Source organism: Pseudophryne corroboree, chromosome 4, assembly GCF_028390025.1.
Source record: "Pseudophryne corroboree isolate aPseCor3 chromosome 4, aPseCor3.hap2, whole genome shotgun sequence".
Taxonomy (NCBI): domain Eukaryota; kingdom Metazoa; phylum Chordata; class Amphibia; order Anura; family Myobatrachidae; genus Pseudophryne; species Pseudophryne corroboree.
Window position 1 is genome coordinate 132,952,596 of NC_086447.1, and position 17,570 is coordinate 132,970,165.

The 17,570-nt window shown below is 47.5% G+C and overlaps 1 protein-coding gene across 2 annotated transcripts in view; it reads left to right on the forward strand.

The window, feature by feature from the left end:
* The window catches only part of MBOAT2 (membrane bound O-acyltransferase domain containing 2), a 492,510-nt gene that overhangs the window by 398,118 nt on the left and 76,822 nt on the right, over positions 1–17,570 (forward strand). For both annotated transcript variants that reach the window (XM_063915448.1, XM_063915449.1), the window contains exon 8: positions 10,546–10,738. In XM_063915448.1, coding sequence (XP_063771518.1) covers positions 10,546–10,738 — 193 coding nt within the window. The remainder of the gene's footprint in view (positions 1–10,545; positions 10,739–17,570) is intronic.

Consider the following 17,570-nt stretch of genomic DNA (forward strand, 5'->3'; position numbering starts at 1 on the left):
GCAAATTTACTTGGCGCAGTCGCACTGCGGACATTGCGCATGCGCATTAGCGACTAATCGCTCCGTTGCGAGGAAAAAATAACGAGCGATCAACTCGGAATGACCCCCTCTATCCATAAAAAATGCTTGTGCAGCCGCAAAAATTTACATTCTTGATCGTTGCATACAGTATCGTGGCAATTTGGAATGTTATTTTTGGGCTTTTTATTAAGGGGTAGTCACCGGAATACTGACTCCAGTAAGAGCCCATTCCATCGTTGCGTAAACTTGAAATCACCAACTAACACTGTCATTTACTTGTTCAGACCCAGCAATTGCGAATGTAAAACAAAATCCTGGAACAGTTTGTATTGGCGAAAGAACAGAAGATCACTCTGCAGCTGTCACAACTGAGGGCTGGGGACCGTTACTGGGAGCCTCAGTTGTAGGGGCTGACGGGTACTTAAATTTAGGAGGAGCTATGTGACTCCTGGACATACGTATTGACAGCAGCAAAGAATGCCCGAGGGCGTGACCACAACAACTGGGAATTCCTGAAGTGCTTTTATTAAATAAAAAGTCAAATAACGTGCAAAAGAATAATATAAATTCCCAAGTCATAATTAGGTTCACATTCGGTAAAGGCCAGTAACCTGGAATATGGAAGAAAGTCCTGTAAACAATAAGTGAGGCTGGGGTTCGCTGGAAGATGAGGAATGAAGCTGTGGTTCGCTGGAAGATGAGGAATGAAACTGGAGTGCGCAGGAACTGAAGAATGAAGGATGATTACTGCAAAGCAAAAAGTTCAAACACAGGAATCCAAAGTAGGCTGTAGGGGTTAACACTGGAGAGTCGGATTACACAGCAGAGTGTAATCACCAGGGAAGTCAGGCTGATCTGCAGAATGGAATTGCAGGAGGAAGTCTGTAGTGAAGCTTGTAGGCTGGAAACACTGTTGACAATGAAAGCACTGACAATCTTTTGGGAGCTGGGACCGGATATTTATACCTGCTGCATAGCAGGGATTGGCTGAGGAATTATGACAAGGCTCCAGCACCGTGGATAGGAGGAATAATGTCATGTGACTGGAGTCTAACATGGCTGCGCCCATGAACAAACAAAGAAGGGGAATTAAGTACTATAGGAAAGGTGCAACACTTGCGATGTAGGCCGCAGTAGCAGAATAACATGCGCCCAGCGGCGCGCGGCGGTCAGCGAGACAGGAGTGGCAGCAGAGGCCCATGGAGGACGTACATCCAGAAGGGAAATGGTGTCTCAGTATCCGGATCGTGACAGCAGCAGGCAGCTCCCAGCAGCAACAATGTATGAGGATGGCGGTATGCTGCAACTTAGGGCCTAATTCAGACCTGAACGTAGCAGCAAATTTGTTAGCAGTTGGGCACAACCATGTGCACTGCGGGGGAGGCAGATATAACATGTGCAGAGAGAGTTAGATTTGGGTGGGTGTATTCAATCTGCAATCTAAATTGCAGTGTAAAAATAAAGCAGCCAGTATTTACCCTGCACAGAAACAAAATAACCCACCCAAATCTAACTCTCTCTGCACATGTTATATCCGTCTCCCCTGCAGTGCACATGGGGGGTAATTCCAAGTTGATCGCAGCAGGATTTTTGATAGCAATTGGGCAAAACCATGTGCACTGCAGGGGAGGTAGATATAACATGTGCAGAGAGAGTTAGATTTGGGTGGGGTGTGTTCAATCTGCAATCTAATTTGCAGTGTAAAAATAAAGCAGCCAGTATTTACCCTGCACAGAAATAAAATAACCCACCCAAATCTAACTCTTTCTGCACATGTTATATCTGCCTCCCCTGCAGTGCACATGGTTTTGCCCAATTGCTAACAAAAATCCTGCTGCGATCAACTTGGAATTACCCCCATGTGCACTGCAGATGGGGCAGATATAACATGTGCAGAGAGAGTTAGGTCTGGGTGGGTTATATTGTTTCTGTGCGGGGTAAATACTGGTGGCTTTATTTTTACACTGCGATGTAGATTTCAGTTTGAACACACCTCACCCAAATCTAATGGGCCCTACACATTGAGCGATCCGCCGCCGAGCTGCCCGACGGCAGATACGGCCGACGGGCGAACCGGCGGCGAGGGGGCAGTGACCGGGGGAGTAAAGTTTCTTCACTCTCCCCGTCACCCGGCTCCATAGAAGTGCAGGCAAATATGGACAAGATCATCCATATTGTCCTGCATGCACAGGTGACGGGGCACCAGCGATGAACAAGCGCGGGGCCGCGCATCGTTCATCGCTGGTGCCTCCACACTCAAAGATATAAACGGTATCTCGTTCAATAATGGCACAAAGTGCTGTTTCTGCATGATTTGTGGGGGCCATAAATATGCTGCCATCTGCATTTGGGGCATATGTAGTAGATGGTGTTTGAGGCGAAGGTGAATCCTTTTCTGCCTTCTGGCGGAGAGAGGATTACTCTGTAGGCACATTTTGGGCTATTATACCCTGGCAAGTAAAAACTTAAGTTTTCAACAGAAAACATGCAAATACATTTAAATACTCCCATTTGCCTCCATGCATGTGTTATAGTTCAATTAAATAAATGGCCACTAGGGTATACCGATTATTTGGGCTTATTACATGAGTGCGTGCACCTGGGCCCAAGCTTTGTAAATTCATATTACACAGTCCTAGATTTTAGTTGCTGGCCAGGTATATAAGCTGGTTATTATTCTTAACTAGGCTGTAATAATCCTATACAATAGGTGTGTTTTATCCCTAGTGCTGCATCCTTTGGGCCCAGGTAATCAGCTGCGTTTGTCTGGGGCCAGCTCCCACACTCCTCTATTGCTTAGCACACTGTGCTCCCCTCAGGGGTCACCTGCAGTCAGAAATATATGAGTGTAATTACTGTTCTTACTCCCCAGGGTATTATGTTCTGGATCACGTACTAGATCACACCAGCACTTCACACCTGCCTGCACATGCCTGGCTATAAACAGCATTTTTTCCTATGGGTGCTCAGCACACCCTGGACAAATAACATTTTTAGATCATTATATCTTTAGTGGCAGTTTCATTCCTTGCTGTGATAGAGAACGGAAAAGTAGAGATGTGATCTGACCACAGCATGGGAAAGGGCTGCATGGCGCTCATTGTATTGTAGGGTCTCCTGTATTGTAGTGGAGGTGCCTAATTGAAATGATACAGTATCTCCGCACCTCCATACTGGAAGATGCAGTGGGGAGGTATGATAGAGGGGGAGGGCGTGATTCAGAGTGGCCAATGGTCTTGTCAAGTCAGTGTGGCCGGACGGCACCGCACGAAAGCCCTCACCGCCTCACGTCCCGCCCAGTCACAGAATGGTGTTTAGGTCACTCAGGACCTGGTAAATTAGGAGATTCCCGCTTACCGTCAGTAACCGCCTGTTACTGACTCCACCCACTGCGCAGTGGGTGGGTACTATGCTGCCACCACCAGACTCCTCTTTGCCGTGGTGTCTGGAACCACGGTTCTGCTCTGTATGCGTCAACATACTGTATTACCACACCTGGGTGGTGTTGACAAATCCCCACTAGTTGCTTTCCCAAGCACGGCACGGTAGCAGGCAGAAGGCGGAGCTTGGAGACACTGGGTGTACCCAAAACAGCCTGGAGAATGGAGCTATGTTCGTCATAACCCTGCAGGTCACAAGATGAAGCGGTTGTCTTGAGGCAGAAGATGTTTATTTGCCCAAATAGTTCTAAAGGGAACTCTTCCCTATTGTTAGTGGAAACAGCATACAGCACGATGTTCACAGCAGAATGAAAATGGTATAATACACTTTTCATAGGGCAGCAGCCCTCCTTTTATCTTACTCCAATACACATACCACAGGGGGTAAGCCCACCCTGAGTCTTTTCCATCCAATCAGGATATCTTACAAAATATAAATAATTAAATTACATTTTAAAAGGATATAACTGCAAAAAAGCAATTTCCTCCTTCCTGTCACACACAACATTTGGTGTCATTTGAACTGCATCCTTTATCACCTGGCAGTTTACAATTCACCTTTAATACATTTATCACATAGCTTCAAAATACGGTTTTATTTGATTTCTCAAACAAATGTTCCTGTCTCTTTCACATCTCCATGCAAACCCAGTTTTGGCTTATCACACAATAGGAGATGCTGAAAGCACCCACAGTCTGCTCTCCTGACCTTAGTTTGTATTTCAAAGAAAACGTTTGCCCACCAAAAGGATAATTGACACCTATCTCCTGCCGGAGCTAGGACAATTAACATATGCCTTGCTATATACAAGTTGCTGAAGAACAATTGTCAAAGCCTTTTAGAAACAAAATAACTCATAGTTTTCTCATAACTGCTTTGTCCATGCAGTTCTATAACTGTGCAGACCATCATTCTCCAACTCCGCACTGCACAGTTATATAACCTATAACACATTATTAAACATGCATTTATAGAACATGGCACCAAGCACCAATTTGTCTATTTAAAAATGGCGTGGGGATGGAGGCTTAACCCCTTACGTGCCATGGCTGCCGTTGTCCATGTGGCTGACGGAGTCTCCGGCTACAGCGGGTACTTTACAATTGCCTCAATGCAGCTGTGTAATAAATAGTTGCAGGTGTTTTATTTAGTAGTTTTTGATTTGCGATGAGGTCTATACATATTTGCCAAAAGTTGTGAATATTTTGTATAAACACTTTGTTGCTGACGTTTTTGAGGCATGAAGTAGTTGATGCCTCGTGCCTCTGTTGCCATTCATTCCTACACTTGTGCTTTTGCAAGCGTTGTGCTATGATGGGAGGATGTTGTAGTCAGTCAGAGGTACTCTTGTACTCTGCGGTCTCTAAAGTGGGCGATATCTGGGTAGTTTTTGTCAGCACTTCCAGCGGCCAGTTGCTCCCAGTTCCACCTTTACCGCCTCACACTGGGCAGTGACTGTCTATTTCACACTAGAGTGGGGATGTCCTGTGTCTTCGGTCATGTGTCTCTCACTCTCTCTTCTCCATACTGTGAGAGCTTCCAGTGTTCTGTCTTATGCGTGATGTAGGATGACACCTCATCATATCAAATGCCAGCGCTGCCTCTGATTCAGCAGTATTGCTGGCAGATCCAATAACAGAGAGTCGCTGTGTGTCACATATGAGCGTCTGGCAGCAGAGGCAGCACATCTCCTAACCGAGCAACGCTGTGGTTCTTCATCTTACACCAGTAATAAGCCGGCGGAATGAGTTACGAAGTTTCTCGGGGATCCACTATAAAAACATTTTATTATTATTATTATTATTATTATTATTATTATTATAATACGGTGATAAATTGTAAATTTCCCCATGACTGCAAATACATAGTTTATATGACTCTTGAACAGACAGTGAGATAAACCTGTTACCCTAGTAAAATAACATATACTGTGTAAGCAATTGCCTTAAACAGTGAATCTGCTATATAAATATTTGTAACATCGTTGGAGCCGTAAAATGATCTTTTACCTTTTCTGGAATGCAAATGAGAGAGACGCTTCAGCTTGGGGGTTGTACTAGATGTGACTCTATAACCGTAATGTAATCAGGTTAGGGTTTGAGACATGCAGGAGGCTGCAAATGTAGAATTCAGAATGGGCTGATATCAATAAGTGACTTGGACTTATGGCATGCCAAGTGCATTTTTAAAATGCATGCCCCCTCCGGCCCTCTTATGATACATGTGCATCTAGCTGTGGGTTTGATGGGTGCTGTGCAAAATGTGCAGGTTGGCAGCTGTAGACATGGGAGATCATAGTCCTTCCTAGTATAAAGTTCTATCTATCCACTTTATTCATAATCTAAGCTTTTCTCATAATACTGCTCAGTTTGGCCCCATTTGTGATACAAATATATCATGAATTGATGGCCCATTGTGGCCCATTTTATTACAAATTGTGGCCCATTTTATTGCAGTCTGCGAAACCCACCCCAACAGTCGTCTTCTCACAGGGGGTATTTCAGAGTTGATCGCAGAAGCAAATTTGTTAGCAGTTGGGCAAAACCATGTGCACTGCAGGTGGGGCAGATATAACATGTGCAGAGACTGGGCCGTCTTTTCGTATGGGCTCAATGGGCACTTGCCTAAGGGCCCCAGGAGTATAAGGGCCCTAGGCTGATAGCTGAGGGTCCCCTCTTTCCATGTTTACCAGATGTTTGAAAATCGGGCCTGGGGAACCGGAGATATCCAACTTCAAAGCAGTGGTCCCCATCCAAGCCTGTTAATTGCTTTTCCTAGCCAGATATCTCGGGTTCTGCCTAACTTAGAGTTTTCTGAGGGTATACTCCAAAAGCTGGGACTCTCCTCTTTCGGTGGACACTGGCAACTTGTCTCTATTATGCCCAGAAGCGGAGATATCAGCCTTCAAGCAGCTAGTCCCTGCTCCAGCTCCATACACCTAATATGCGGTTTTATATTTTCATTAGTGGATTGCTCGGACTCCTGAACTCTGATACCCGAGTCCCCAGTACCTCCTGAAAGGTGGGACTTTCTAGTTTTTTTTTTCTCCCATTCAAAGCTAACTTGACTTAAAACATCTGCAGTCAAGCAAGCTGCCCTCCCACTGGAAAATGATGAATATTAAGCCCACTCCACTATCCACCCCTCCCCTACATATTAAACACCCCCTACCACCCTGGAAGTCATGTACCAGGGCCCCTTCATTCAGCCCAATGCCCTCTTCTACAGTGTAGTGTTCTCCCTCCCACCCCATATGTGCAGTAAAGGAGTAATTAGCAGAAATTACTGCTCCAGGTCCTACATGCTGAGCAGAAGATAGAACACCCCCTACCTCCCGCCGGACATCACAGCTGCCACTGATTGCACCCCCCCAACCCCTAATGCTGGTGGATGGGTAGGGGGCCCAGTGCATTGCTGTGCCCAGGGGCCTACACTGCTGTTAAGACAGCCCAGTGCAGAGAGAGTTAAGGCCCGTACACACTGGTCGATATATCGGCCGTTCTCTTGAATGGCCGATATATCGCGGGTCCGTCGGCCAGTGTGTACGGCCGATACGTCTGTGAACTCCGTCGTTCACAGACGTATCGCGTCGGCCGCGCAGCACAGCCGACGGCCAATATATCTACCGATATATTGGCGCGTCGCTGTGTGTGTACGGGGCGGTCGGCCGACCGCCCGTACACATGCTGCGGCGGCCGGCGGTGATTGACAGGTGAACTGGGCGGGCGTGTGTACACGCCCGCCCAGTTCATGACGTCAGGCCCCGACGGATCGGGCAGTGTGTATTGATCTGCAGATATATCTGTTAGTGTGTACCCACCTTTAGATTCGGGTGGGTTATATTGTTTCTGTGCAGGGTAAATACTGGCTGCTTTATTTTTACACTGCAATTTAGATTTCAGTTTAAACACACCCCACCCAAATCTAACTCTCTCTGCACATGTTATATCTGCCCCCCCCCCCTGGAGTGCACATGGTTTTGCCCAACTGCTAACAAATTTGCTGCTGCGATCAACTCAGAATTAGGCCCACAGAACTGCTACTGGAAGGGCGACAGTGCATCTCATAGTATAGAGACGAGGCCCAATCTCCAAACCTAACACGTGGCATTGCGATCTGCCCTTCTCCTCTCATTACTTATCTCAAACTCTGTCATCTTAGCCTGCATCTGTCATTTCTGTCCTTCAAAACTGGGTCACCTACACAACAGTAGGTGAGTGATGTTGCAGGAAAATTTCCACTGTGGGTTTTACACTTTTATTTATCTTAAACAGGGGTGGGGAACCTCCGGCCCGCGGGCCTTATCCGGCCCGGAGAGGCATCTTGACCGGCCCGGAGGCAGCCGCCGAGTGTAAAGCCGTTTGCGGCGCACGGCTTCCTGGAAGATGTAGTTTTCTCTACACTGTGCACTGTATTCAATGTACAGTGAGAGTAAACTACATCTCCCATGATGTAGTGCGCGGCAGACGGCTCAGAGAGGTATGAGGCAGCTGTGTAAAGCCGTCCCCGGTGCATGGCTTCCTGGGAGATGTAGTTTTCTCACACTGTGCACTGTATTCAGTGTACATTGTGAGAGAACTACATCTCCCTTGATGCCGCAGCTGCCTTTCCCATGGGCCTTTGCTCCGCGCCCGTCTCCAGCATTGCAGGTAGCAGCGCGGCCACCTTGAGGGAAGACCGGTGCATACTCAGGAGCCGCCGGTAAGAATACATACAGTGCAAGGGGGAGGGAGTGTAACTGTTAGCATTAGTGTGGTACAGAGCAGGGGAGGGAGTGTCAGTGTGTTACAGGGCAGGGGAGGGAGTGTGTCAGTGTGTGGTACAGCGCAGGGGAGGGAGTGTGAGTGTCAGTGTGTTACAGGGCATGGGAGGGAGTGTGAGTGTCAGTGTGTGGTACAGCGCAGGGGAGGGAGTGTGAGTGTCAGTGTGTGTTACAGGGCAGAGGAGGGAGTGTGAGTGTCAGTGTGTGTTACAGGGCATGGGAGGGAGTGTGAGTGTCAGTGTGTTACAGGGCATGGGAGGGAGTGTGAGTGTCAGTGTCTGTTACAGGGCAGGGGAGGGAGTGTGAGTGTCAGTGTGTTACAGGGCAGGGGAGGGAGTGTGAGTGTCAGTGTGTGTTACAGGGCATGGGAGGGAGTGTGAGTGTCAGTGTGTGTTACACGGCATGGGAGGGAGTGTGAGTGTCAGTGTGTGTAACAGGGCAGGGGAGGGAGTGTGAGTGTCAGTGTGTTACAGGGCAGGGGAGGGAGTGTGTCAGTGTGTGTTACAGGGCAGGGGAGGGAGTGTGAGTGTCAGTGTGTTGCAGGGGAAGGTGTGTTGGGGTCAGTGTGTGGTACAGTGCAGGGAGAGGGAATGTGAGTGGAGTGTCAGTGTGGTTCAACGCAGGGGAAGGGAGTGTGAGTGGAATCAGTGAGCGAGGGGTATTTCTGTGGGCAAAAAGTTTCAATGTAGAAAATACTCTTGCTTTGAGAAGGGGATTTAATGCCACGCCTACTTTCCTAGGAGAGTGTGTGCATGGGGGTGGGGGGCGCTTAAAAAATGGCCCGCGAATGATGTCGAAAAAATCCAAATGGCCCTTGGCATGAAAAAGGTTCCCCACCCCTGATCTAAAAAGACCCTTCCTGTCCAGTAAGACCCGTTACACAACTTAGACCAATATTGCCAGTATTCATAAAGTAAGTATTTCTGCATTGCACCTATGGGCTTGGTAGCTGCAGACACAGCAAATATATTGGAGATAGCTAAGAGCAAACAAGTTTATCAGTAATCATCATTGCACTCACTGTACAGTATGTCAAATGTCACTGTGACAACGCAGTACAGTCATCTCCCACTTCCTTACATAAAATGATAAGTCACGTATTTGCCAAGCTAGTATCTCTTACACTGCTGTATGGCCTGCTTCTCATGTAATTAATATACGGGTCATTTGGGCTGCAGTCCCTTTGAACATGGCCCTTGTTGTTTGTTTTAAAAGTAACTTATCTTTCTGCTTTACATGGTATTATAGGAATATAGAAGTGCAGGAAGGAAAGTGAATTCTTGTCAACTATTTACTTTGTTAGATAAGAGGACTTGGATTTCTGTGTGCAAAAATATATCATTACTAGAGAAAGGACACCCAGCACAGGATAAGTTATTGTATATTCTGTGGCATTTTAAGTCGCTGGAAAGCTGGTCATGCCCTACATCCTGGCCAGCCAGCATTACAATGGGCTCACTAACGTAAGGGTTAGTGCCCATACATTAGGCAGGTATCAGGGGATCAGGGAAATCCATCATGTTGGAAATCCTCTATTCGACGATTCCGTCCACAAAATGATTGTGCTTGGTGAGTCGGGATTTTTAGCGTACTGTTTGCCACCACCCCAGCGGATTGCCCATCATTGATGTCTGCCAATCGGCAGAACAGGGAATCGGGCCAGCGGGACAATAATTTTCTGGGCTTATCCTAACCATTAGGCCAGGATATGCTGTCTGGGTGATGTCTCGTAGCCAGTTGATAGACTGAATAATGACTTGGACTTCAAAATGGCTGCCTCCTTTGGTGTAGACTGTGAATCAACAATAGTCATACTGTTGCTTACCTTCATATCCAATGAGCAAGATTCACGTCATCGCACAGTGGGGGTGGGTTTGTGTAATGATGCAATTTTCATAATCAGGCCCTGCCCACCAGTGTCCTGACACAAATCCTACACTTGTGCAGCGATACAGTGCCTGATTAGCAAACTGCAACACATTAACCCCAAAACACACACACACACACACACACACACACACACACACACACACACACACACACACACACACACACACACACACACACACACACACACACACATTTCAGCAAGAGAGACAGAATCCAAAAGGGTAAAACTCAGGTCTCCCAAATACCCCAGGAGTGTATGCAAATATAACTTTATTAAGGCTTTTGTTCATTTTGTGTTTGCCTGGTTGTAGTAAAGCTAAATGTAAAATCTTGCTCTCCCTTTGTAGTATGTATGTTGAAGTGCGGAACAGTACAACTCCTGAAAACTTGTGTTACTTTCTTCTTTTTTTTTCTTTTCTTCTTTCTTCCAGGCAGTAGTAATACATAAAGTTGTGGTCTGTGCTATCTCCTTAGCATTCTACATGACTGCTACCCGGATATTACCTGTAGAGTACAATATCGATGAACGCTTTCAGGAAACCTCATCAGTGCCCACAAGAGTAATATATCTTTACTTGTCTCTAATGGCTGCAAGACCAAAGTATTATTTTGCCTGGACTTTAGGTGAGTGTCATGTATCATGGAGAAATACTGCCACCTTGTGGCTAAAATATAAATTACCAAGATCATTGAGGAAGTGGCTTGAGGATTTTTCCCTCTGCAAGTGTTGATGGGTTTCTTATGTGTTGTAATCCCTGCATGTAAGGAGATCTCAACACAAAGGGCTGAATGAGAGTTAGGAGTAAATAAAAAAGAGCAATTTGCACACTGTAATACCACGCTGCACTGGAGGTGGGGCGGGTGTGCAGTGTGCAGAGGGATTTATAGTTGGGAAGGTTCGTGCCCTAACTCAATTCTAAATTTCAGTGTAAAAACAAAGCTGCCCTGTGTTAGATTGATAATATGTAAATGGCACTTTTATTTAACCTGCAAGGGGGGAAAAAATCATTTGCAATGCTGCATGGATTACTCCAGGAACAAATTGCTCCTTTTATGATTTGCTTCTATATGTTAATTCTTAAACAAAAAAACAAATGAATCCAATGTTAAACAAGACATAGTCCTAAAAATGTTTGGTTATCATTGATATATATAAGTTATCCTGTGCCATGCCCACATTAGCGCTTCATATTCTCTTATTTTTAATTGCTCAGACTATAACACGGCTTCATCCTGCATTCCTGTTCTCCTCCCTCTTCTAACCCCAATTGTTCATTGCAAATATATTGTAGCCATTTAATTTACCGTTGATCGTTCTGTCAATGATTCATTAGTGCATGGTGTTTTCTGTATTGCTACTAGTATTTCTGCTCAGCTGTGATTGCTTGTGGGGCAGTAGAGGGGAGTACAAAGCATATATTTGCACCTCACCACTCACAAGTTTCGCCATTGGTCTCAGCGGAATACATACTAGTTACCGGCGGGCGGATGCTGGCTGTCAAGATCCCAGCAGCGGCACCCCCGCCCGCCAGAATGCCGGCAGCGGGGCGAGCGCTAGTAGTCCCCTTACGGGCTCGCTGTGCTTGCCACGCTGCGGGTTCTGTGGCGAGCTGCGCTCCACACAGGTTCTGTTCCCACTCTATGGGTGTTGTGGACACCCACGAGTGAGAATAATTCCGGTGCACCCGGATTCCGTCTGTAGGCATTGTCGGGATTCCGGCGTTGGTATCCTGACCGCAGGGATCCCGACAGTCGGCAAATTGATTAGATCCCGTCTCAGCCACTGTTATGCTTTCTTACCTTCATTAAGCATACATACTGTATTGGATTAGTTTTTCTAGTCATAAAATATATACAGTACAAACAATACTGTACATTAAAGCACATTTACTGTACATGATATACACCAGTGATAAACCCTAAGTCAGGAACGTCTATCTCTGTTATACTATAAATTTTTCTCCTTCGTCCTAGAGGATGCTGGGGGCTCCAAAAGGACCATGGGGTATAGACGGGGTCCGCAGGAGACATGGGAACTTTAAGACTGTAAATTGGTGTGAACTGGCTCCTCCCTCTATGCCCCTCCTCCAGACCTCAGTTAGATTCTGTGCCCAGAGAGACTGGACACACACTAGGGGAGCTCTACAGAGTTTCTCTAGAAAAGAATTTGTTAGGTTTATTGTTTTCAGGGAGCACTGCTGGCAACAGGCTCCCTGCTTCGTGGGACTGAGGGGAGAGAAGCAGACCTACTTCTGTGAGTTAAAGGCTCTGCTTCTTAGGCTACTGGACACCATTAGCTCCAGAGGGTCTGATCACTTGGTATAGCCTAGCTGCTTGTTCCCGGAGCCGTGCCGCCGTCCCCCTCACAGAGCCAGAAGAGAGAAGCCGGGTGAGTAACCGAAGCAAAGAAGACTTCAGTGAAGGCGGCAGAAGACAGTCTTGGAGGTACCGCGCAGCGGTCACGCTGCGCGCCACTGCTCCCGCTCACAAACGGCACTACACGGGTGCAGGCCGCAGGGGGGGTGCCCTGGGCAGCAATAAAACCTCTTTTTGGATCTGGCACAGAGGTATACAGTGCCCAGGCACTGTATACAGACCCCACCAGTATAAAAATAAGCGGGACATAAGTGAGCCATTTAGGGGGTGGGGCTTCGTCCTTCCAGCTCTTATCAGCGCCATCTTTTCTCTTCACAGCAAGCTGCAGAGACGCTGGTCCTGGCCCTTCACTTCTGTCACAAGTAACAGGGTGCAAAAACGGGGTGGGGGGTGGGGGGGGCACAGCATATTTGGTGTTGAATATATATATTAAAGCGCTGCAAGGTCTGGATTATTGTATATTCCTTCAGACCGGGTGAGGCGCTGGGTGTGAGCTGGCAAACTCCCTCTCTGTCTCTCTGAAGGGCCTTACTGTGGGTCTGTTCCCTATAGTCCTGTGTGATAGTGGGTGTCGGTACGCGTGTGTCGACATGTCGGAGGCTGAATGCTCTTCCCAGGAGGAGGCTGGTGTGGGGGCAGAACAGAATGTGGGAGTGACTCTGTCGGCGCCGCCGACTGCTGATTGGGTAGATATGTGGAGTGTCTTCAATGCAAGTGTGGCTTCGTTACATAAGAGATTGGACAAATCTGAGTCTCTGAACCAAGCATGGAGACAATCCATGGAAGATGTTTTGTCACAAACTCAGACCCCCTCAGGGTCACAGAAACGTTCATTTACCCAGATAGCAGACACAGATACCGACACAGATTCGGACTCCAGTGTCGACTATGGTGATGCCAGGTTGAATCCTAAACTGGCTAAGAGCATTCAGTACATGATTGTGGCAATAAAAGAAGTGTTACATATCATGGAAGACCCTGCTGTTCCTGAGACAAGGGTCTGTATGGTTAAAGGAAAGAAACCTCCGGTAACGTTTCCTCCCTCTCATGAACTGAGCACTCTTTTTGAAAAGGCTTGGGAAATTCCTGACAAAAAGTTGCTGATTCCCAAGAGAATTATTATGGCATACCCGTTTCCCTCTGAGGATAGGAAAAAGTGGGAGTCGACCCCCAATGTGGACAAGGCTCTAGCACGGCTGTCCAAGAAGGTGGCACTCCTGTCCCCTGACACGGCGGCCCTAAAGGATCCTGCGGATCGTAAGCAGGAAACTACCTTGAAATCTAATTATGTCACTACGGGTACACTGCTCAGACCTGCAGTGGCATCAGCATGGGTGAGTAGTGCAATTGAAAAGTGGGCAGATAACTTATTATCTGACTTGGACACCCTGGATAGGGATAGCGTTCTTTTGATGTTGGGTCATATCAGGGACGCTGCAGTCTATCTAAGGGAGGCTGCGAGAGATATTGTCCTCTTGGGATCAAGGGCCAATGCCGTGACAATCTCGGCTAGGAGAGCATTATGGACTCATCATTGGAATGGTGATGCTGACTCTAAGAGGGCTATGGAGGCGCTGCCGTATAAAGGTGGTGTCTTGTTTGGTGAGGGACTCGCGGACCTGGTCCCTCCACAGCAAAAGAAAACGCCTCAGTATCAGATGCAGTCCTTTCGGTCTAGTAAACTCACGAGGGTCCTCCTTCCTTGCTGCTAGAGGTTAGGGAAGGGGAAAAAGATCACCGGCTGTGGCAAGCTCCCAGGAGCAGAATTCCTCCCCGGCTTCTACCAAGTCCACCGCATGACGCTGGGGCTCCGCTGCTGGAGTCCGCACCGGTGGGGGCACGTCTTCAGCTCTTCAGTCGGGTCTGGGCTCACTCAGGCTTGGATCCTTGGGTGCTGGAAATTGTGGCCCAAGGATACAAACTGGAGTTTCAAGACGTGCCCCCCCCCACCGATTTTTCAAATCGGCCTTGCCAGCTTCTCTTCCGGAAAGAGAAGTGGTGTGCGCTGCAATACAAAAGCTGTGTCAACAGCAAGTCATTGTCACGGTACCCCCGTCTCAACGGGGAGAAGGGTTTTATTCAAGCCTGTTCGTGGTCCCGAAGCCGAATGGCTCGGTCAGACCGATTCTGAACTTAAAATCCCTCAATCTATATTTGAAAGGATTCAAATTCAAAATTAATCTCTCCGAGCAATGATTTCCAGTCTGGAAGGGGGGGGATTTTATGGTGTCAGTCGACATAAAGGATGCTTACCCTACATGTCCCCATATATCCTCCTCATCAGGTTTACCTGAGGTTTGCTGTTCAGGATTGTCATTACCAATTGCAGACGTTGCCGTTTGGTCTTTCCACGGCCCCGAGGATTTTCACCAAAGTAATGGCGGAAATGATGGTGCTCCTGCGCAAGAAGAGTGTCACAATTATCCCGTCCTTGGACGATCTCCTGATAAAGGCGAGACAAAGGAGCAGTTACTAAAAAATGTTGCACTCTCCCTGACAGTTCTGCAGCAACATGGTTGGCTCCTAAATTTGCCAAAGTCACAGTTGATTCCGACAACACAGCTGTCGTTCTTGGGCATGATTCTGGACACGGAACAGCAGAGAATGTTTCTCCCGATGGAAAAAGCTCTGGAAATACAGAACATGGTCAAGGGGATTCTGAAACCGGCAAGGGTGTCGATTCATCAATGCAGGTTCCATGCCAGGGTTTTTCAGTGGGACCTGTTGGACAAGTGGTCCGGGTCTCACCTACACATGCACTGGAAGATGAGCCTTTCTCCCAGGGCCAGGATTTCTCTCCTGTGGTGGTTCCAAAGTTCTCACCTTCTAGAGGGACGCAGGTTCGGGATCTAAGATTGGATCCTAGTGACCACGGATGCAAGTCTTCGAGGTTGGGGAGCAGTCACTCAGGGACAAAATTTCCAGGGAAAATGGTCAAGCCAGGAGGCTTGTCTGCACATAAACATTCTGGAATGAAGGGCCATCTACAACGGCCTTCTACAAGCAGAACATCTTCTTTGCAGCCTGCCCGTCCTGATTCAGTCGGACAACATAACAGCAGTGGCGCACATAAACCGCAGGGCGGAACAAGGAGCAGAACGGCGATGGCAGAGGCCACGAAAGTTCTTTGCTGGGCAAAAAAAAAACAGGCAAGCGCTCTGTCGGCGGTCTTCATTCCAGGCGTGGACAACTGGGAAGCAGACTTCCTCAGCAGACACGATCTCCATCCAGGAGAGTGGGGTCTTCATCAAGAGGTGACGCCCTAGTGACACCATGGGTGTATCAGTCGGTCTATGTATTCCCTCCACTTCCACTCATCCCAAAGGTGATACGGATCATAAGAAGAACAAGGGTTCAGGTGATACTCGTTGTTCCAGATTGGCCATGGAGGGCCTGGTATCCGGAGCTTCAGAAATTACTCATAGAAGATCCCTGGCCTCTTTCTCTAAGAGAGGATCTGTTACAGCAAGGGCCGTGCGTGTTCCAAGACTTACCGCGGTTGCGTTTGACGGCGTGGCGGTTGAACGCAAAATCCTAGCGCGAAAGGGTATTCCCGGTGAGGTCATCCCCACTCTACTGAAAGCTAGGAAGGAGGTAACGGCGAAGCATTACCACCGTATTTGGAGAAAATATGTGTCTTGGTGTGAATCCAAGAAGGCTCCTACGGAAGAATTTCAGCTGGGTCGGTTTCTCCATTTTTTACAAGCAGGTGTGGATGCAGGCCTGAAGTTAGGCTCCATTAAAGTGCAGATTTCGGCCTTATCAATTTTCTTTCAAAGGGAATTGGCCTCGCTTCTAGAAGTACAGACTTTTGTGAAAGGCGTGCTGCACATCCAACCTCCATTTGTGCCCCTAGTGGCATCATGGGACCTTAACGTGGTGTTACAGTTCCTTATGCCACATTGGTTTGAACCTTTACAAACGGTTGAGTTGAAATTTCTCACTTGGAAGGCGCAAGGCGGGTGTCGGAATTGACGGCTTTTTTCTCACAAAAGACCCTATTTGATTTTCCACGAGGATAGAGCGGAGTTGAGAACTTGTCAACAATTTTTGCCAAAGGTGGTTTCTTCGTTTCACATGAACCAACCTATTGAGGTACCTGTGGGTACTGAAGCCATGGCTGATTCAAAGTCTCTCGATGTGGTCAGAGCTTTGAAAATTTATGTTGCCAGAACGGCTCGTATTAGGAAAACGGAGGCTCTGTTTGTCCTGTACGCTTCCAACAAGATTGGGGCTCCTGCTTCTAAGCAGACTATTGCACGCTGGATCTGTAATGCGATTCAGCATGCTCATTCTACGGCTGGATTGCCGTTACCGAAATCAGTGAAGGCCCATTCTACCAGGAAGGTGGGCTCATCTTGGGCGGCTGCCCGGGGAGTCTCGGCGCTACAACTTTGCCGAGCAGCTACTTGGTCGGGTTCAAACACTTTTGCAAAATTCTACAAGTTTGATACCCTGGCTGCTGAGGACCTAATGTTTGCTCAATCGGTGCTGCAGAGTCATCCGCACTCTCCCACCCGGTCTGGAGCTTTGGTATAAACCCCATGGTCCTTTTGGAGGACGAAGGAGAAAATAGGATTTTAATACCTACCGGTAAATCCTTTTCTCTTAGTCCGTAGAGGATGCTGGGCGCCCGTCCCAGTGCGGACTCTATCTGCAGTACTTGTTCATATTTATTGCTTTTGCTACACAAAGGTTGTGTTTTGGTTTCAATCAGCCTGTTGCTGATTTTTTGGTTCATGCCGTTAACTGGTTTTAGTTAAAAGCCATGTTGTACGGTGTGTTGTGGTGTGAGCTGGTATATATCTCACCCTTGGTTAACAAAAATCCTTTTCCTCGAAATGTCCGTCTCCCTGGGCACAGTTCCTATAACTGAGGTATGGAGGAGGGGCATAGAGGGAGGAGCCAGTTCACACCCATTTAAAGTCTTAAAGTGCCCATGTCTCCTGCGGATCCCGTCTATACCCCATGGTCCTTTTGGAGTCCCCAGCGTCCTCTACGGACTAAGAGAAAAGGATTTTCCGGTAGGTATTAAAATCCTATTATTTATTGACTACGCTATGCACTCTTTACTGTATAT